The 21,423-nt window shown below is 49.0% G+C and overlaps 2 protein-coding genes across 6 annotated transcripts; one reads left to right on the top strand and one right to left on the bottom strand.

The window, feature by feature from the left end:
• Positions 1-8,501: 8,501 nt before the first annotated feature.
• Positions 8,502-14,052, bottom strand: LOC114844588 (prohibitin-2-like). 2 transcript variants are annotated; one of them, XM_029132067.3, is made up of 10 exons: positions 13,929-14,052; positions 12,712-12,841; positions 12,476-12,560; positions 12,176-12,255; positions 11,690-11,874; positions 11,378-11,507; positions 10,780-10,883; positions 9,839-9,916; positions 9,080-9,156; positions 8,502-8,972 (listed from the first exon to the last, which is right to left on the bottom strand). In XM_029132067.3, exons 1-10 carry the CDS (start codon positions 13,947-13,949, stop codon positions 8,954-8,956), a joined length of 909 nt encoding a protein of 302 aa, XP_028987900.1. In that variant the 5' UTR covers positions 13,950-14,052; the 3' UTR covers positions 8,502-8,953. The 2 variants fall into 2 exon arrangements, with proteins under 2 accessions (XP_028987900.1, XP_028987901.1); XM_029132068.3 differs by lacking the exon at positions 13,929-14,052 and adding an exon at positions 13,801-13,824.
• On the top strand, positions 13,586-21,142 carry fam49ba (family with sequence similarity 49 member Ba). Of its 4 annotated transcripts, none has more exons than XM_029132066.3 (11): positions 13,586-13,651; positions 17,637-17,710; positions 17,896-18,017; positions 18,087-18,192; positions 18,264-18,400; positions 18,471-18,545; positions 18,618-18,734; positions 19,309-19,388; positions 19,514-19,640; positions 19,707-19,777; positions 20,357-21,142. In XM_029132066.3, exons 2-11 carry the CDS (start codon positions 17,638-17,640, stop codon positions 20,424-20,426), a joined length of 978 nt encoding a protein of 325 aa, XP_028987899.1. In that variant the 5' UTR covers positions 13,586-13,651; position 17,637; the 3' UTR covers positions 20,427-21,142. The 4 variants fall into 4 exon arrangements, with proteins under 4 accessions (XP_028987899.1, XP_040924041.1, XP_028987898.1 ...); XM_041068107.2 differs by lacking the exon at positions 13,586-13,651 and adding an exon at positions 14,010-14,034; XM_029132065.3 differs by lacking the exon at positions 13,586-13,651 and adding an exon at positions 14,591-14,903.
• Positions 21,143-21,423: the final 281 nt, after the last annotated feature.

Here is a 21,423-nt window from a genome sequence, read left to right as displayed (position 1 = left end):
GCAGAGATACAGGTGATGACACAGGCAGTCATACAGGCAGAAATACAGGTGGTGAAACAGGTAGTGATACAGGCAGTGATACAGGCAGTGATACAGGTGGAGATACAGGCAGTGATACAGGTGGTGATACAGGTAGTGATACAGGCAGAGATACAGACAGAGATACAGGCAGTGATACAGGTGGTGATACAGGTAGTGATACAGGTAGTGATACAGGTGGTGATACAGGCAGTGATACAGGTGGTGATACAGACAGAGATACAGGCAGAGATACTGGTGGTGATACAGTCAGAGATACTGGTGGTGATACATGTAGAAATACAGGTGGTGATACAGTCAGAGATACTGGTGGTGATACATGTAGAAATACAGGTGGTGATACAGTCAGAGATACTGGTGGTGATACATGTAGAAATACAGGTGGTTATACAGGCAGAGATACAGTCAGTGATACATGAGGTGATACAGGTGGTGATACAGGTAGTGATACAGGTAGTGATACAGGCAGTGTTACAGGTGGAGATACAGGTAGTGATACAGGTAGTGATACAGGTGGAGATACAGGTAGTGATACAGGTAGTGATACAGGTAGTGATACAGGTAGTGATACAGGTGGAGATACAGGTAGTGATACAGGTAGTGATACAGGTAGTGATACAGGTGGAGATACAGGCAGTGATCCAGGTGGTGATACAGTCAGAGATACTGGTGGTGATACAGTCAGTGATACAGGCAGAGATACTGATGGTGATACATGAGGTGATACAGGTGGTGACACAGGCAGTGATACAGGTAGTGATACAGGCAGAGATACAGACAGAGATACAGGCAGTGATACAGGTGGTGATACAGGTAGTGATACAGGTAGTGATACAGGTGGTGATACAGACAGAGATACTGGTGGTGATACATGTAGAAATACAGGTGGTGATACAGTCAGAGATACTGGTGGTGATACATGTAGAAATACAGGTGGTGATACAGTCAGAGATACTGGTGGTGATACATGTAGAAATACAGGTGGTGATACAGTCAGAGATACTGGTGGTGATACATGTAGAAATACAGGTGGTTATACAGGCAGAGATACAGTCAGTGATACATGAGGTGATACAGGTGGTGATACAGGTAGTGATACAGGTAGTGATACAGGCAGTGTTACAGGTGGAGATACAGGTAGTGATACAGGTAGTGATACAGGTAGTGATACAGGTAGTGATACAGGTGGAGATACAGGTAGTGATACAGGTAGTGATACAGGTAGTGATACAGGTGGAGATACAGGCAGTGATCCAGGTGGTGATACAGTCAGAGATACTGGTGGTGATACATGCAGAAATACAGTCAATTACACAGGCAGAGATACAGTCAGTGATACATGAGGTGATACAGGTGGTGACACAGGCAGTTATACAGGTAGTGATACAGGCAGAGATACAGACAGAGATACAGGCAGTGATACAGGTGGTGATACAGGTAGTGATACAGGTGGTGACACAGGCAGTAATACAGGTGGTGATACAGGCAGTGATACAGGTGGTGATACAGGCAGTGATACAGGTGGTGATACAGGTAGTGATACAGGTGGTGATACATGTAGAAATACAGGTGGTGATACAGTCAGAGATACTGGTGGTGATACATGTAGAAATACAGTCAATGACACAGGCAGAGATACAGTCAGTGATACATGAGGTGATACAGGTGGTGACACAGGCAGTAATACAGGTGGTGATACAGGCAGTGATACAGGTGGTGATACATGCAGAAATACAGTCAATGACACAGGCAGAGATACAGTCAGTGATACATGAGGTGATACAGGTAGTGATACAGGCAGAGATACAGACAGAGATACAGGCAGTGATACATGAGGTGATACAGGTGGTGATACAGTTAGACTCATAACTCTCACCCACTGGAGGACTCACTGTCTGCTGTGGAGTCACAGCTTCAGTGACAGACGGATCCACCTTTGTGAAGGAGCGATTCCACACAGGCTCCCATCAGACTGTAAATGCAGAACTGTTAACTACCTCCTTGTCCATAACTCACACACTGCGTCAGTAGTAGCTCAGCTTCCGGTACTGTATCTCAACTCTGTATTGTTCTGTTGTAAGACACTATTTCACCAATGTGGGACAAATCAGGCTTGCAGCTCCCATCACTCCTGGTGTAGTGGGTTCGAGGTGGAGACGGCTGACGCTGCAGTAACACGGAGCAGACGGAACCTCGGTTCCCAAAGGAACCGGAGCAGGTGCAGCAGCGGATTGAAGACGGGATGTTTCTGTGTTAGTGGAGCTGGATGAGCTCAGGTCAACATGGCTGCTGTGCGTCATCAGTCGTTCACTGTGTCTGCTTGTGTGTTGTGTGCGTTGTCACGGTGAACCTGAATGGAGCTCCATGATGAACCGTGACGTTTGAACCCTGGAACTGCACGTGTGCAGTTTATGCAGAACCCTGAATGCAAGGGTTTGCTTGATGAACAGATTGGCTCTTACTTCATTTATCTATAAACTGTGTCATCATCATAAAACAAACACAAACAAATCACTAAAATGCATCATCATCTGTACTGATTGATGTCGCTAAACTTCTTTGTCTTTGTCTTTTGTATTTAATCAACTCTTTGCATGGACTGAACAACAAACAAATGGACCTTAACATTAGAAACTCCAGACTAGACACTTTCTGTCTTATTCCTAAGCTAAATTGAGCTAAACTAAGCTAAGCAGATGCTTCACTCTATAAAATACTTGTCTCCTGATCATGTCCTGTTTTTTATTTGTTTTATGTAAAAATCAACAGGCCTCAAAGCAAACTGTTGACATCAGACTACAGTTGACATAAAGTGTTCTCAGCATCACTGAAGCTTGGTCGCTCCAGTAGTTCTGGATGGGACCGGACCGGACTCCATGTGATGAACATGACACCAGTTCAGTGTCTCCATCTATTATTAACGAGCTGCAACAAAAGCCTCTGTGTGTCTGGGAGGACGAACCAGGACCAACTCCAGTCCACTCAAGTGCAACAGCTGGGTCTCAGTTGTGGAAACATCAGAATAGAAAATTAATTAAAAACGCATGTAAACAAGAAGAATAAATGTGTCACTACAGCTCAGAGAGGTGTTCATCCGTTTATTAGTGAGGTGTCGGTGGTGAAGTCAGGCCGATTTATTGTTCGTCCTCGGTCTGTGCCGCTGAAAAACCGCTAGATGGCGCCAGCAGACGCGTCACATCCACTCAGTACCTGTGGGCTCGGTATTCCTGTTTGACTGTCCCATCCCACCCGGTACCAGGCAACCGGGCCACGCGGCCCACATCAAATACTGCTTTGATGTGTGTGTGTGTGGAGGGAGGTTCTGCGGGGATTTTTCTGGTAAAAAACCTGAGCTGGATCCGTGATTAAAAGGAAGAGGAGGTTCTGGTTTTGACTACAGAAAAAAACGCCGAATGAATCTGAATTTAATTTTGATGACATGACGTGTTTTAAGCTAAATTATCATTGGATGTTCTAAAAACAATTATTATTGCTAATTCATTGCATGAGTTTCAAAATTAAAAAAGCGTCGAAGCGAACAAGTACTTTAGGAAGTAACAGTCTGGGAACGGCAGCACGTGGTTGCTCGTGCGCGTATCTGTGAATGCGCCTTTTCACTTTGACCTTTACTCTTCAGAATCGTTAAAACTTCGTCTTTCGACGTGTACAGGGCGCGTGCGCCGCGTGCACCAGTCTGCGGCTCCTCTGTACGGACGAACAGCTGCACGCGAGCGAGAAGCTGCAGACAAAGACAGAAGCGCTTTGTTCTGCCATGACACAAAAGGCCTCTGCAGCTCCTGAAATGGCGGCTGCACAAACAGGCGGCGGCAGGACGCAAAGCCCGGAGCGGAGCCGCTCCTAGAACCGGATCCTGGGCTGGGATCGGGGTTTCCAGCGGGAAATCAAGCCGTTACGTCGACGTTGGTTAAAGGGCACCAAGCTGAAGGAAACCGCTGATTTAAAGGGAATCGCAAACGAAAGTGTGTAACCGCTGATTCACACCACAGTGATACCGGCCCAGAGCAAACAGAACCGGGTCACGGACAGAACATCTGACATTTTAACAGACAGGTCCAGAACGCTCAGTGTCAGTTACGAGCTGCTGCAGTAAACAGAGTAATTACGTGATGCGTCGGTGATTAGGATCCATGTCTGCACACGCACAGGTGGTTGTTAACAGAAGCGCTGTGACTCACACGGTGACTCCTCCCAGTCCCACAGGCTAGGCTAGGCTAAGCTAGGCTAGGCTAGTGTAGCATCAATCAACCATATTCCAGCTCTGCACCAGTAGAATCTGTGCTGTTTACTGTCGTTTCACTCTATCAAACCTTTGCTGCAAAGTGGGTGGTTTCACCATAAAAACCTTCTGGCACTTCTGTTATTTTATCTGAATTTTTTACACAAACCAAACCAGGTATTTTGAAACATATCCATTTAATTTCTGCGTTGAATGTGAACGTGGTGTGATTGTGTTCATGACTTTGGTTGTGAGCCCTGCGCCTCATGTAGGATGTTACAGGACGATGTCTACCAGAACATGAAAACATCTGGATCAGTCACTCAGCTGATGCTCCACATGTGCAAAACAACTAAACATTGAGTAGTTCATGTTGTTGTAGAAGCTCAGCCCTGGCTGGTTGCGTTAGGAACATGTTTGTGTGTGACCTTCTGTAACCTTTAACCTGTAAAGGAATGGAACCCGCTTCCATCCACCGGGACCTTATTTCAGCACAACTGAACTCAGGTCAGCTTTATCTTATCATGTGTACAGGTTTCCTCAAAGTCAGAAGTTCAACATCTGAGTTTCAGTTTCACGAGAAGCAGCGATTGATTGGAGCATCGTCTGCAGCTCTGCTGATGAAACACAAGAAGAAGAAGAAACGAAGAACTGCACAAAGTCCAAACCCGCAGACTGAGCAGCTGCAGCTTCAGTGACCTCCCACCAGACGTGAACCGACACGAGGGCGCATCCATCACTGTCAGGCTTCCTCACGCCCTCCTCCACAACAGCCAGCGAGTCTGCTGTCTAAAAATACAGGACTCGCCCTGCGAGTCACTCCCTGCTGGAGGCTTCCCCTCACGCCATACATGGAGTCCAGACTGCAGCAGGAGGGGGGGGGGGGGTGAAGGGCAGGAAATGCATTAACATGAGCAGCAGTCAGTCGGGGAAATATCAGCACGTTATCAGGTTTAAAGCCTTCCTTTCAGCTCGTCTCTCTTCGTTTCAGTCCCAAATGTCCAAACGTCTCCTCGTCGTGGGTCTCCGGTCTGATGAGTCCCATCAGTGTCTGTCCATCATCCTACTGCAGCTCATCGGCTCACGCCACGAACCGGGAGAACCGCCGAAAACCACCGAAAACCACCCTGCACTGTGCGTGGGTGTTTGTAGCCTGTTCTACATCGGCTCAGCTTCAAAGCACTGAACTAAAAGCTGCTTCATCAGCTCTGGTTTCAGTGTCTCTGTTCTCAGGCTAAACACATATTTGCTCCTTTGCTTCTGGGCGGAAACGGGAAGAATGAGGAAGTGGAGCGAGTGGAAACGGGCCGAGTGAGGCCGCGCCGCTGCTTCCTGGTCGTCTCTGCAGCCTCGGCTGAGAACCCGAAGCACCCGTGGGACGGGAACACTTGTGCTGCTCCAAACTGAGGCTGAACAGGTTCTGCAGCAGGTCCACGGTTCCGTCCGCTCACCAATCCACCAAAAGGGGCCTTTTTAGGATCAAAAATGTGCTGTGGAGCAGCATTAACAGTCAAACTGCTTTGTTTCCTGCTTTTAACGATCTTACAGACCTTTGATTCAAACCAGACACTTCAAGGTGGAGTGGAAACTTCATACATTTGTTACAGGAAGCTGATGTTCTTACATCAGTGGAGGTCAGTTTCACCAGGAGGAATCAGGAGCGACGATCAGTAACAAGACGTATGAGTCCAGATCCAGTCCAGCTCAGTTTAAGGTTCCACAGCAGGACGCTTCAGCAGACCACCACAGAGGCTGTGACCTCTGACCCCTGACGTCCAGGCCTCGAAACTCACTGGACACTAAAATAAGGAGCGACCCAGAAACAGGGAGCGCTGAGTCGCTCCTGCAGCGTCTGAGCTGCAGCTTTCAGTGACTCCTGGTTTCACCGCATGGAGAAAAGGTCGACTGAGGGTCAGTGGGTGAGCGAGGCCTCTGGGAGACACTCTCCTTCACGCTCAGCAAACACCACAACACAAGACATCTCTCATCCGCAGAACCAGAGTCGCATCAAACAGAAGGAAGAGATGAACAGGTCTGGGTTCCGGTCCAGTCCATGAGCTCGGACTGAGCCTCACTGTGGATCAGTAGTAGAGAAACAGGCCAAGGCGCAGGCTGGCCTCCACCTTCATCATCATCATCATCATCATCATCATCATCATCATCATCATCATCCAATTGGGTTCTGCTTTCTACTGGACTCCACTGGACTGCTTACGCATTTCCAGGCTGGGCCACAACCACAGAACACAGCAATGCAGAACCCTGACAGGAACCCGGTTCTCACATGATCCGACCCGACCGCTCACGTCGAGGCTTTACTGATCCAGCAGTGTGTGACAACGCTGCAGAGCTGCAGACCCGCTCCCTCCCTCCCTGGCACAGAACGGCACGGCACCGGCACTGGATCGCCATGGCGACAAGCCCAGATTGCCGGTCACCACAATGTGAGGTCAGTGTTTCCATGGCGATGGAGCAGATGAATGGTAATCCGTCCTTGTTTTTGCACTGTGGAAACAGGGCGGAGTCAGGAGCATGTGTCTGCAGCCCCCCCCCCCCACCTCCTGTCTGCTCACTGGGACTCTGCAGCCGAGCACTGCAGCTCCAGCAGGAGCCAGCGCCAGATTAAAAGGAGCAAAAGGAGGTCAGGCGGCGTTCACTGCTGCAAGGACACAAAGGACACGAGGCCGAGAGCCTCCACACGAAAGCACCGCATGAAATGACTTCACCCCCCCCCCCACGGCCCTTTAACCCCGGCCTCACTGGGCGAATGAGCCAAGTCAGAACCTCAGCGCTGCAGCTTTGACTTTACAAACCGCGGTTTTCTTTCACAAAGTGCAGCCGCTGCACATCGGCTCCAGGAGGACATTCATCACGTCACCCCTCCTCCCCGTTTTATCCCCTGGCATCTTTCAAACGGCGCGGCGGCTCCTGATTGGCCGGCTGGCTGCTGAGGCGGGAGGTGTGAGGGGGCGGGCAGGCGCAGCCAATCGCCTGCGGCCTCCGCCTCGCTGCCCCCTCGTCTGCTTTTTTTCAAAGCTTCCATGAGTTTCCTCCCTCCCTCCCTCCCTCCCCCTTCCTGCCTAAAAAAGAGAAGCCCTCTAGAGATTTAAATCTGCGTCCCTCCCCCGCCTCCTTCCTCTTTCTCATGCAGACGAAGAACAGCAGCTTCTCAACATGGAGGGAGGGCAGCTCACACAATAGGACCCCTCCCCTCCCCCTCTGCAGATTTCAGGTTGCAGCGCTGCGCTGCAGCGTCTCTGCTCAGGCTATAAATAACTCGGCGGCCATCTTGTCTTTTGTTTGAATGTAGTTAGACTGGGAGGTCACGTGGCCGAGGGCCTCAATCCTTAGCATCACTGAACAGAGCTTCGAGCAGGTAGGAGCACAGAGACTGGTTCTGGTTGGTCCGGTTCTGGTGCCTAAGTCTCGGCTCAATGCTACGATCTGTAGAATCTGGGTGTTGACGACTCTCATGTCGCTGCTGACGCGGTTCCTTCCTCTGCCCTTTGTCGGCGCAGGTTTCAGAGACGTGCGAGTCCGACCAGAACCACCACATCCTGACCAACGTAGAATGTTCCTCAACCAGGACCCAGCGGGACCTGTTTATCAAGTTTCAGGGTTAAAGTTGAAGGCCTGTGAAGGTTCAGAACCAGAACTGATCCCCATGTTTCTACCTTTGATCCTCTTCTGTAAAACCAAGGTTTGCTGAGACTCAAACGCAGTAAATCAACAAAAGCTGAAAAGCCAAAACTGAGTAAGAGGCACAATTTCCTCCTGCCCCGTTAATCACATCTGAGTGGACCAACGCTCACTGGGAACTAGTGGACCCACTGGTTTTACAGGAAACCATCATGACGGTTTAATGTTGAGCTCTGATGTGGCCTTCAGGGACCAGACTTTGCGCAGGATAAAGCAGGCACAGCTCACTTTGACGAAGCGTCAGTGCGTCTGCTGCACCGCGGGCCGGAGGCGGCCCGGTCTCATAGCGCCTCGTGTTTGTAAAGTCTGTGTTGACGGGTCTCTACTCAAACATGGAACGCAGCCTCTCGGACCATGAGCCCGTGTTTGCTGCTGTTTCTTTGTTTCCCATCAACCGCTTCCTCTTTTATTATTACACAAACTCAAACAAATTTGTTCACCGTTTCTGTGCGGTTTGATGAAGCATCGGTTTAAGGGTCACTTCAGCCTAAACACACGTTTAAACCAGAAAGAAACACTCAGAACATTTTACAACAAACTCATTTACTTAAACAGTCGGTAGCGTTTATCATCATGAACAATAACACAAACTGTTCCTCGACTGCAGTAAGTTACTTTATCGGATGATGTGTAAACCTGATCTACTTCACAACAAGTGGCATCAAATCAAAGCAGTAAATACCAGTCGACTCTTCTCTTCGTCAGTGAAAACGTTGGCTTCATCTGATTTCACTGAATGGACCCTTTAAAGATTCTGGTGTTGGTTCTAGTTATTTTTCCCACAGCTGCCGGGTTTTTGTGAGGAATCATGTTTAACTTAAGTGATAAATTAAATGCATGCTGTTTAGTTGTACTGAACCAGGTCCAGTTTAACTAGATAAGACCGATGCTGGGACGGATCCACTGCTGAACACCTGATGAGTCGAGGTGAGAAGAGGCCGGAGCCGCTTGGAGGAATGACGAAGCAAAGACCAGCTCTCACTTTGACAACGACAAACTGGAAAGAAAGACCAGAAATTGAGAAGAGCAAAGCTCCGCTCGCGGTCTGACGTCCGACGCAGCAGCTGGTGCTTCAGCTGCAGGTTGCTACATGTGCTGACTTACTTGAAGCTGTCTTTGTCCTGCAGGTTCAGAACCAGGCTGTCTGCGTTCAGGTACACCTTGTTCTGGGACTGCGCCACCTGCAGGGGAACAGAGTGGAGTGAGCGCCTGTGGAACGTTTCAGGCCGCGGCACAATGGGATCATTGTCAGAGCCTCGACACTGAGCTGATTCACTGGGAGTAGAACCAGAACGCCAGGCCCGGATGACGTGCGCCATCCACAGCACCACGCTCCTCTGGGAAAACGGACCCGTCACAGGGTTCAATGGAAAACGGAGCACAAACAAGAGCAGAACAAACACACATTGACAGAACAACGGGACGAGTGAACAGGTGACCTGTTAAACAGCTAACGAGGGTAAAAGCAGCAGCTCTGTCAGAAACCACAGGGACGTTCATGGACCGTGTCCGACTCAGGACTTGTTTGTTTGGCTGCAGCTGCAGTTCTGCACGTTACTGGTGATAAAAGGTCACTGGACCGACCTCACGCTTTCATCTGGCGCCACCTAGTGGCTCAGACCGATACTAGAGCCTGACACCGGTTGATGCGTACTACATGCGGACTGCAGCTACTGTACAACCACCACTGGAACCAGGACCAGTTAAACGGGCCAGCGGCACATGACAGCCTTAAGTTTACACAAAGCTGCTCCACCCAGGACACGTGGACATGATGCAGCATGTGGACGGTGCACGTCTTTGCGCGGAGGTGGGTCATTTAAACAGCAGCTGAGGCTTCAGGCCCTGATCAGCTTCTCTTACCGTCTTGGCGATGTTCTGCGCCGCCCGGATCTTCCTGAGCTTCAGGTAGCCTGGGTTCTTGGTCACGGCCTCGCCCAGCTGCCACAAACAGAGCATGAACAGTGTCAGTGTGTTGGATACGGTTTCAGAGCGTGAGGCCTGAGGCCCATCAGCAGCAGGGAGATCCAGTGTGAACAAAGCCGAGTTCACTGAAAGCAGGTTCAGAAGCAGCTACTACACGTTGGCGCCTTTCACCTGGTGTAAATGAGTTGATCTGACAGCGAGGCCACAGTAACTCATCCTTCTGAACATCTGTACGCGTTCAGTTCATGATCTCGTCCGTTTATTCTGGCTCATTGTTCTCTCCTCGCCTCTTATTGTCCAGCTGTCAAACAAACAGTCCCATTCTTCAAGGCTAAGAGACATGGTACACACCTGCTCCTCACCTTGTGCAGCAGGTTGAACTCAGCTGCCGCTCATAGCTTCCACCTGGTGGAGCTACATCAGCACAATCTAAGTTAGACATTCAGTAGTCAACGCCTGATGTTCACCTGTAAGCTGCACATCTAAAGCTAATCCATTGACCACTATCGCAGCAAATATACAAAACATCATTGTGGATGTGTGGGAGCAGGAATAAAGTGTAAGCACAGGAAGAGACCCTCTCTTAATGTCTCAACAACACCAAACTCAAATCAGTGTCTCCTCACATTGAGCTGAATCACACTTCATACTAAACCTTTAGGTAAAAGCCAGGGGAGGCGGCATCTACATTAGTGAGGTCCATGTCTTTAGAGCATGGGTCTCAAACTGGTTCCATCAAGGGCTATCAGCAGGACTATGACACCAGTTCAACAGCCTGGTGTCGCTGCTAAAAACAGCAGCGGTCCAGTACAAGACCTTCACTGAGGAGAACAGTGACCTAGTGACTGGCTCTGGCTGGAACAGATGACATCACTCACCATCTTGGCAGCCTGAGCTTCTCCTTCAGCCTGGATGATCTTCTGCCTCTGGTCCTGTTTGGCTTTCTCCACGTAGAACTGAGCTCGCTGCGCCTCCTGCTGGGCTGCAGAGGAACCACAGGCACAATTAGCAAGCAGGTCATCAGGATGTAGTTACAGCTGATAAACTCCGGAGGTCAGAGCAGCTCAGACACAACAACTGTCTTATTTCTATTAGTACTTAATCTGACAAGTGCTGAATTCCCACCAATGTGTATCATGTGTGGCCGGTTCTGTCTTTCTAATACCAGCTCTTGACGAGCAGGATGATAATTTATGTGTGGAGGCAGAACATGGTGGATCCATTGTCTTGCTGCTCGTCGTATCAGTCTGATTCTCTTAGGCTGTGATTTGTGAGACCAGCAGCTGCTGGATGTCACCGACTCACCAGTCGTTTCACATCTCTCTAGCATAAGATGCAGCAGCTGTGTGTGTAGATGATGTTACAGAAGGCTAAGCTAACTCTAAGTCCTCTTGTTGTTTTTAATGGTTTCCGCCACTGACTAAACTTCAAACTGCAGTCTGTCGTAGACATGTACAGGCTGTGACTGCTACCTACCAACTTGCTTGGCCTCCACGGCCGCCGTGTACTCGTGGCTGAAGCTGAGCTCGGTGATGGCCACGTCGTCCAGGATGATGTTGAAGTCTTTGGCCCGCTCAAACAGCTCTCTGCGGATCAGCAGAGACACCTGCAGACAGACGCCGTGCAGACGCTCAAATACGGACTCAGATTTCTGCTCCGCTTATATCACATCCTCATTTACATGTACACAACTGTCCTGGCCACAGGCTGGACCGTGCTGAGGGAAGACCCAGCAGTGAGCAGCTTTAGATGCTGCTCACGGCTCTTTAACTACTGGTGTGTCTGTACCTGCGCTCTCTGCGTGATGAGCTGTGAGGCGTTGAACTTGGCCACCACACTCTTCAGCACCTCGTTGACGATGGAGGGCAGCACACGCTCGTCGTAGTCTTGTCCCAGACGCTGGTACAGGAGGGGCAGGTTGGATGCGAACGGCCGGGACAGAACTCGCAACGTGACGCTCACCATCTGAAGGTCTGAGACAACATGGAAACATCAGAAGGTTCCTCCAATATTCAGTCTGCAGACCAACTGTGACCCAGAGACGAGCTGATAAGTTCTAAAGAAGTAAACATAAAATGCTTTAAGCAGTAACAGCCTTAATACAGACTAAGCTGAGCTCTGGTCTAGAAGTTGATGTTACTATTACAGCCACCAGACGTCCACAACAGGTTTAATGCGTCACGCTCTACTGGACACAACCAGCCCTCATCTGTGCGTTTGTGCAGTTAACACAACTCAGGACTCGAACCTTAAGAGCTCAACTGTGTGTTTCACCTTTGCTTCCTGTGAGTGAGGAGATCTTTCTGGGTCTGGCTCGTATGTCATAGATGATGGGATACTGGAACCAGGGCACCCTGAACAAAACAGATGCCTTCACATTAACACAATTCAGCCCATCTGCAACACCAACTTCTACAACAAAAAGCTGAAGCGTTACCTCCTCCTTACTCACTATGCTCCTCGGTCATTGTCATTTACACTTACCAACACATGAAGTATCTGAAGATACTGAAGTAAAGGAGTACTAGTAGTATTCATGAAAAGTGATCCGGCCTTGCCAGCAATAAGAACTACCTGAAGTGGAGCCCCTCAGCCAGAACCATGTCCATCTGCAGCCCCCCGATCCTGTTAAAGATGATCGCTCTATGGCCTCCTTCAACTGCAGTAAAAGCACAGAGGTAGCAAACACTAGGTGGTCACAAGTCACATCACCAACGTGGGAGTATTATCATCTACATATTTAAATGTAAAGCAATAAAACCACAAATATCATCAAAGCCTACTTCACAGAGTGAGTGGCCACACGTTACCTGTGTATGTGGCTTCCTTCACTCCATAGGCCAGAGCTCCGGCACCGATCAGCAGCTTGATACCGAGCCCGGCTCCTCGAGGTCCAGATGACATCCTGCCTGCGATCTGCCGCAGCTGCTGCAGGAAACCCTGCAACAAGACCAAGCTCAGCATCAGGTCTCAGGGGAGCCCTCCAGAGCAGGACCAGCTCCACTAACAACCATGAACCTCTTCATAACTAACTCTATGTTGGGCCCAGGCCTCTGACAGAGTCCTGCTGGAGGATCAGACATGCAGCTAAAACTCAAACCATCTCCTTTGGATCAAATACTAAGCACAGTAGTGTCCATGTGCTCAACAGAACCCGAGCACAGTAACGCGAAGCCGAGGTCCACGATGGAGGAACCAGCTTTGCATTTACATGCGAATCCTACCGATTCTTTAAAAAGTCTCTGTGCTTGTAACCCTGTCCCAACAGCACCGAGAGCTTCAGACTGGACGAGTCACCCTGATGGAGATGAACACCTGCAAGCGCCTTCACAGACTGGACCCAGCACAGAGCTGGACAGGCTGCTTCCCAAAACAATAACGGCAGAAAGGCTCAAGAACCAGCTGGAGACGTTATGATGTATGGTGCAATCAGTCCAAGCGTCAGTTACTGTTGATCAGGGTGTCAAACTGATGCCCGGGCCGCTGCCCTGCTGGTTTTCCACCAGCTCCTACTGATCACCTTGACCAGGCGTGTTTAGTCAATGACGAGCTGGAAAAGCCGACTGACACACCTGATCAAGGTGATCAGCAGAGAGCTGGAAAACCAGCAGGGACACGGCCCTCGAGGCCCGGAGCTCGACACACGTGCTGTTAATCAGTGGCTCCAGGTTCTGCTAATTATTATGAACCACAGGCAGCGACCTGTGGACGAGACTAAAACCACTACATCTGAGAGCAGCACGTGAGAAGGTAAAAGGTCTTACATCGTTTAACTACATGGAATTAAACGGTTCCAGAGAAGCAAACGCCTTGTTTTTTCAGTTTAATGGCTGCTAACGCTAAACGCCACTGTTAAGCTAATGTTAAGTTCACCTTACATCAGATTCAACTTGACTCACGTGTGTCATTTGTTTTAAAGACAATGTCACAAAACGACGAGCGGAAACAAGCAGAAAGATGGAACAGGACTGAAGCCACAAACGCGACGAACACTGGTTTAAACGCAATTTAAAGGAGAAACTCTTACACCAGGCTCTTTATTCGCCATGCTTGTCTCCTGCGCCGCGAACAAACCAAGCGAAGAAGAAAACCAAGGTCACGGCAGTGACGCACTTCCGCATGCGCAAGGCGACGTGGGTAAATGAGTTCTTAACTGCTTCTGCGTTCTGACCCCAACACGTTTTATTTTTAGATGCAGCTCTACACAGTCTGATTTACCTGCCTCCTTTTTCTAATTCTTCAATTTAACCCTCATTCACTTTCCTTCAATCTATAATTTTTTTGTCATTGAAATCAGCAGGAATTATTAGTAACGCTATCTTTCTTTTTTTTTGAAAAAAAAGAAAAGAAATTTTAGAAATTTTTATTTCTATTTATGTGCTTCACTGGGCTTTTCAGTTTATTTCCTTTTGCTATTTTGCATCTTTTTTTACTTTATCTGCTGCCGTGACACTGCTCATAAGTTCCCTATTCCTGAATATTTTTATGAATAGAAACTTGTCCATTCACGTTTGTCCTTTTTTTCTCCATATTATGAATATGGTGCCTTTGGGAGGAATGCTGCGACTAAGTTACTCTCCTAGAACTGCCTAAATGTTTCCAAAACAACACACTGCACTGTGTGTGTGTGTGTGGGGGGGGGTAGAAAGTTGTTCTCAAGGAAAGAATAGAGTACCTAAAGTGACCAAAGCTGGGTGCAGTGACTGTGCCAGACTCTCGGTGTACTGATCAGGTGAAGCATCCCTCCTCGTGGCCGTTACCTGCCTCCTCCGCCTCCGGGGCCGCCGTGTCGCCCCCTGCCGGCCGCGGCCTGCGCGTGCCGCTGATTGGCTGCGCGCTTAGTTCCTCCTGAGGAAATCGCTCCTTTTATAGTTAACGGAGCGTCGCGCGGCCGTTTCCGGGTTCGCACTCACTCAGCATGTAGAGGAGGCGGACCGGGACACCTGGACCACCGCGGACACACCGGAGCCGGACACGCGCATCGACCAGCTCACCAGTGCAGGTGAGGAGCGGGACGGGCCGGGCCGGTTCTGGGCGGGGAGGACGTGTGGACCAGGAGGGCGGAGGGTGGGCGCTCGGGTCTCTGGGTGGATCCTGGGCTCGGATCGTACATGTCAGGTCCTGCAGAGGTGACAGCAGCTCGGCCTTTATTTTCCCACAGCCCGGTTCTGTCGGTCCGGTTAAGATCAGACGCGTACTGAAGGTACGTGACGATTGTATAGGCGGAACCTGCTGCGGAAGTTCTGGTACCTCAGACAGTCCCATTGCCAAAGTGTTGGTGAGATTATATAGGAGCGATGCAGACGGGACAGTACCAGTACCACAGAACTAGAACCAGAACCAACACAGATACACAGTTTACATTCAAGTCAAATGCTCAGGTTACTACGGGAAGGTAACGGTACCGAAGTATCAGTAATAATTTAGTAAATGAGTTATGAACTCCTTACTGGTGCGTTCACGTGCTGTAACTGCAGTTAAACTTTGGTAATGTGCAGCAGCTGAGGGTCAGTGAAGGCCACACACATTGTTCCACTGCTACTATTTGACAGAATGAGAATTAGGAACACTTGATGTAAACACACAGCTACTCTCTGACGTGTGAACCTGCAGGAAGCTGCTGCTGCTCCATCCTTCAGCATTATCAGAAAGCAAGGCTCAAATGTGAGCGATCCTGCAAATGCGTTAAAACCTCCTGAATTGTTCCTCAGTAAACGCAGAGCAGGTCACTGCACCGCACACGTCATCCACAGCAGCTCCATGTGTTAAAGCTTCGTTTAGTTACAAACACAGCAACATTATGAGGACAAAAACAATAAGACAGAATGATTCACTTCCTCCATCAACAGATCAGCAAAGTGGTTCATGAACTGGTTCAGCTCCAAATCCACAAATCTGTAAAAACATCTGAAACATCAGTTTAAGGAACATCAGGTAAAGGAAACTCAGCGAAATGTAGAAGAATCAAATAAACCGCAACATACAAGTGAGACATACTTTGAGAAATGTGAAGAAGGAACGTTTTTGAAATCATGAAGTTCAGAAGACCTACACTGTGTAGTGACCCTGAACGCCTCACAGCATAGAGCCCATTGAGCATTAATAGATTCACAAGCATCAGAAGAACAAGAAACACCTTGATGACGCGTGTGTTACCTTGTTTTCTTAAAGTTTATCTCCTCTACCCTCATCTCCTCCATCCTTATCTCCTCCATCCTCGTCTCATCCATCCTTCTTGCCTTCATTCTTGACTCTCTATCCCCATCTTTCTGTATCCTCATCTCCTCTGTCCTCGTCTCCTCTGTCCTCGTCTCCTCTGTCCTCGTCTCCTTTGTCCTCGTCTCCTCTGTCCTTGTCTCCTCTGTCCTCGTGTCCTCTGTCCTCGTCTCCTCTGTCCTCGTCTCCTCTGGCCTGATGCTTTCATGAAGCTGAACTCTTCTCGTCTGAACCTTGTGACAGTCAGTTAATCTTCGCATCATCACCCCACGGACCTGGACCCTCGTACTTGGACCCGTCTGGTCTCAGAACATTCTGCTCCATCTTACTTGTCTTACTGGGTCCAATTAACTGCAATAACTGATTAGGTACTTGTAGTAACATATAAAGTACTAGTAAAATACAGCCGTATCTGATGATAACTGACAGTACTTCATCAGTTACTTCACCTGTTACTGTAGTACTTCACCTGTTGCGCTACTTTGTATGTGTTTGCAGTGCTTTATTTGTTACTGCAGTAACAGGTGAAGTACTGCAGTACCTCGTACGTTACTACAGTATTTCACCTTTTACTGCAGTACCTCATGTTACTACAGTACTTCACCTGTTACTGCAGTACCTCATATGTTACTACAGTACTTCACCTGTTACTGCAGTACCTCGTATGTTACTACAGTATTTCAGCTTTTACTGCAGTACTTCATATGTTACTACAGTACTTCACCTTTTACTGCAGTACCTCGTATGTTACTACAGTACTTCACCTGTTACTGCAGTACCTTGTATGTTATTACAATACTTCAGCTTTTACTGCAGCACCTTATATGTTACTACAGTACTTTACCTGTTACTGCAGTACCTCGTGCGTTACTACAGTGCTTCACCTTTTACTGCAGTACCTCGTGTGTTACTACAGTACTTCACCTTTTACTGCAGTACCTCGTGTGTTATTTCAGTACTTCAGCTCCGTCTGTCAGGCATTGTGTTCTCCTATCGAAGCTCTTGTCTCACATTTGTACCTTCTGAGCGGCTTCACTTCCTCTTTTAAATTTAGGCCAAACTTTCAGAGACGTCGTCGTTTCCTCTTTTCACCATTTTAAGCCGACGACGCTTCAGTTTGCAGCTGCAGACGAACCGAAGGGTGCGACTGAGTTAATCTGTTTGTGCTGTTGAACATTTCTGTGGTTTTCTATTTGCACGTTTGGTTCATTTTGGAACCTGTTGCTGTTTTAAAACTCAAACTGTGCGTCAAGGTTTTTAAACAGATTCATGACTTGACGTTAAAACACTAGTTGAAGCTCGTGGTTCTCGACTGATCCCAGACCTGTGACATGTGATCTGATTAAACACAGAGTAACATCTAATACTAGTGTTTACAGAAGTGATGTAACAGAACTGTCCCAGTCAGTGCCACGGCGCGGGTTCTGATCCGTTCTAATCTGAGCTTCGCATACGTGTATTGATGTGTTTGAATGTTGGTGGATCTCCTTTCACACGTGAACCTGTGTTTGGTCGACAGGATGGGAAACCTGATCAAGGTCTTAACCAGAGACATCGACAACAATGGAGGAAACTTTTTCCTGGACTTTGAGAGTAAGACTCAGATGCTGACTTGAAGCTGCAGCAGGTGGTTGTTGGTCTGTTGGTCACATTGTTACAATCTACACCAGAGACTATGAGGTCCTCAAGAGCCAAAACACAACTGACAGCAGAGGAGATGCACGTCTCAGCAGGGAGACGGTGACCTTTGACCTTTGACCTGGTGTGTTTCTCTGCAGACGCTCAGCCCTCGCAGTCAGAAACGGACGTGTGGGAGAAGGTGAACCAGGTTCTGACGGAGGCTCGGGTCGTCCTGGAGGACCTGCAGTCGTACAGAGGAGCAGGAGAGGAGATACGGCAGGTGAGACGGTAGAAGGTGAGACGGGAGAAGGTGAGACGGGAGAAGGTTTCAACACCGGCTTGTCCTCAGGCGATCCAGAGTCCCGGTGTGGAGAAGGTCCAGGAGAAGGCCTGGTCATCTGTGGTTCCTCTCGTCCAAAAACTCAAAACCTTCTACGAGTTCAGCCAGAAGCTGGGTAAGAGCCTGAACGCACCGTGATGTGTTCAGAGCCTGGTTCCTGATCCTCTCCTGCGTCTCCTCCTCCAGAGTCCAGTCTGCTGTGTCTCCTGGACGTCCTCACCCGCTCTGGATCCACTCCCACCCAGCACCTGGAGCAGAAGCAGGCTCTGGCCCGTCAGTTCGCCCACATCCTGCACTTCACGTTGCGCTTCGACGAGCTCAAGGTCGGCGCCTCCTCCTCACGACGACGCCTCTGCGTGTCCTCCTCCTTCACCTGTGCTGTGTGTGTTTCAGATGACCAACCCGGCCATTCAGAACGACTTCAGCTACTACCGCAGAACCATCAGCCGCATGAGAATCAACAACCTGGTAGGAAGCCGGAGCAGCTGCAGCTAGCGGTTAGCTCGTACGAGTGTTTGAGGCCCGTCTTCATGTCTCCAGGCTGACACAGGAAGTGAGGTCAACAACGAGCTGGCCAATCGGATGTCTCTGTTTTACGCTAACGCCACGCCCATGCTGAAGACGCTGAGCGACGCAACGTCCAAGTTCGTCTCAGACGTGAGTTCATCCCCAGAAACGTTCGTTTCTGTACACAACTTGTTAAAGTTGTGCTGCTAAAAAGCCACAATGTGCGTCGGGGCCAGAGCGCACATTCTTTACACAGGTGGTAACATGGACATTTGCTTGGTGCAATACCTGTGCAATATTTGTGCAAACTGTGCAATATGTAGATTATATTTATGACATTCCCACTCTGACCACTGTATTATACTGTGCCAACTCAAGTCTGTTTCACTGATCTGTTCTGTTTTTTTCCTACTATTAAAGGTTTTCTTATTCTTGTTATTCTTATGTGTTAGAAAAGTTTTAACATGATCCTAACATAGACACAACCAGTGATAAACAGCTGGCTCTGAACACATCACGGTGCGTTCAGGCTCCTACCCAGCTTTTGGCCTAACTCCTAGAAGGTTTTGAGTTTTTGGATGAGAGGCACAATGGAGGATTTAACCTGCGTCTGGAGGAGGTTGTTTTATAATTCAGCAGCAGAGGACAGCAAACACACAAATCCTCCAGTAGGAACCTTCACATGCGGCCGTAAAAACAGTTGGTTGTTGTGTGTTTTGTGCAGAATCCAGAGGTCCCCATCGAAAACACCACCCACTGTCTGAGCACAATGGCCAGCGTGTGCAAAGTGATGCTGGAAACTCCGTGAGTGCTGACGTGTTCCTGAACGCATCATCATCACAGTCAAGCACAGCTCACCCTGTGTGTGTGTGTGTGTGTGTGTGTGTGTGTGTGTGTGTGTGTGTGTGTGTGTGTGTGTGTGTGTGCAGTGAATACCGCAGCCGTTTCACCAGTGAGGAGACGGTTCTGTTCTGCCTGCGTGTCATGGTCGGCGTCATCATCCTCTATGACCACGTCCACCCGGCCGGAGCCTTCGTGAAGACCTCCAACATAGACGTGAGCCCGAGTTGTGTTACGTCACCGTGTTTGTGTGTCGGTTCTGATGAGTTTTGTGTGTTCCAGATGAAAGGCTGCATCCGGGTGGTGAAGGAGCAGGCTCCCGGCAGCGTGGAGGGGCTGCTCAACGCCCTCAGGTCAGACAGCGTCCTCACACGTCAGCATGTTAGAACCCAAGCTTAGAACCCAAGCTTAGAACCCACGGTTAGACTCACGGGTTAGAACCCACGGTTACAACCCATGGGACAGGATCTACGGGTTAGAATCACGGGTTAGAACCCACAGGTTAGAGCCCACGGTTAGAACCAACAGTTACAACCACGGTTAGAATCCATGGGACAGAATCCACGGGTTAGAACCACAGGTCAGAACCCACGGTTAGACCCACGGGTTAAAACCCACGCTTAGAACCCATTTTAGACTTACGGGTTAGAACCCACGGTTACAACCACGGGCTAGAACCCACGGGTTAGAACCCACAGTTACAACCACGGTTAGAACCCATGGGATAGAACCCACAGGTTAGAGCCCACGGTTAGAACCCACAGTTACAACCACGGTTAGAATCCACGGGTCAGAACCCACGCTTAGAACCCACGGTTACAACCACGAGTTAGAACCCACAGCTACTATCACGGTTAGAACCCACCAGATAGAACCCACGGGATAGAATCCACGAGTTAGAACCACAGCCGACTAACCGGACTCCTCCACAGGTACACCACCAAACACCTGAACGACGAGACCACCTCCAAGCAGATCAAAAACATGCTGCAGGCCAACTAACCCACCGACTGGAACCGGAACCAAACAGCGTGGTCCACATTTCAACTACTGAACAAGTCTGAGCTAATGTTTCTGTTTATTATTGATGTTTTTTAAATGTCTGTTGTTGATACGAGAAGAGAAACGTGATCGTTGGTTGATCCAAGCAGAAGATCAGGATGTGAGGGATCTGTTGTCACTTCTGCCCCTTTTCCACCAGAACATCTCCAGAATAATTGTCCAGAACCACACAGAGCCTGGTTCTCTTTAGGTCCTCGGCTGCAGCTCCTACCTCAGACACAGCTTCTGTGGCCGAGGTCGTCTTTTGCATTTTGACTGAACGGTTCTGCTCTAACTCGCTGACACGTCCGGTTGTTGGACCTTCTGTGAGCAGCGCCAGAACCTTAAACATTCTTATGCAAGCATTAGAACCGTACACAGAGGAGCTAAGGAACCGCGGATCCATCAGCGTTCTGTCAAACATCAGCGCTCCTCACATGATTAAGTGTCTTTTCATTTGATTCTGGATTCTCTGGTGGAAAAGGGTCCGATGACCCAGTCCCGTTTGTTTGGCTGGACTGGAATGTTGAGTCGCCGACATCTGGCTTAGAGTCAGGGCTCAGGCTGATGGAGGCCTCTGTTCTGTGCCTTGTGTGTTGATGCTGGATGTCAGGGATTCATGGCATTAAAGGTTTAAGGATGTTTACTTTGCCAAATAAAGCTTTTTACATTTTTAAGTCTGTTGTGACTTGGTTGTTAATGAAAGCTCAACAAACAGCAGTAGAAGCGTTTGTCGTCTGAGCCTCACTCATCTCTAACCCTAAAACTGGGTCAGAACTCACAGCAGAAAGCGTCTGATGATGCCTTTGAGGCTCAGGAAGCTGCAGTATTTTTAGGTCTCCGTCTCCTGAGCCAGGTTACGTTTGATGTGCCTCGTTTTCTTCACTACTCTACAGCAGAAAAACAGCAGCTTCACCTTCAAATGAATGTGTCAAACTTTGATCATCCAGGAAGAAGC

Source organism: Betta splendens, chromosome 17, assembly GCF_900634795.4.
Source record: "Betta splendens chromosome 17, fBetSpl5.4, whole genome shotgun sequence".
In the NCBI taxonomy this organism is placed as follows: domain Eukaryota; kingdom Metazoa; phylum Chordata; class Actinopteri; order Anabantiformes; family Osphronemidae; genus Betta; species Betta splendens.
The sequence above is the reverse complement of the archived record's forward strand: the minus strand, read 5'-3'. Positions and strand labels throughout refer to the sequence as shown.

What these genes read in the sequence shown, in the direction of transcription:
- LOC114844588 (XM_029132067.3), bottom strand. Translation starts at nt 13,949, where the DNA reads ATGGCGAATAAAGAGCCTGGT. An exon ending in TGGCGAATAAAGAGCCTGGT is followed by an intron (nt 12,842 to 13,928) that starts GTAAGAGTTTCT and finishes GTCTTGTTGCAG; the next exon opens with GGTTTCCTGCAGCAGCTGCG. An exon ending in CGCAGAACATCGCCAAGACG is followed by an intron (nt 9,157 to 9,838) that starts GTAAGAGAAGCT and finishes GTTCCCCTGCAG; the next exon opens with GTGGCGCAGTCCCAGAACAA.
- fam49ba (XM_041068107.2), top strand. An exon ending in CTTTTTCCTGGACTTTGAGA is followed by an intron (nt 17,711 to 17,895) that starts GTAAGACTCAGA and finishes GTTTCTCTGCAG; the next exon opens with ACGCTCAGCCCTCGCAGTCA. An exon ending in AAAGTGATGCTGGAAACTCC is followed by an intron (nt 19,389 to 19,513) that starts GTGAGTGCTGAC and finishes GTGTGTGTGCAG; the next exon opens with TGAATACCGCAGCCGTTTCA.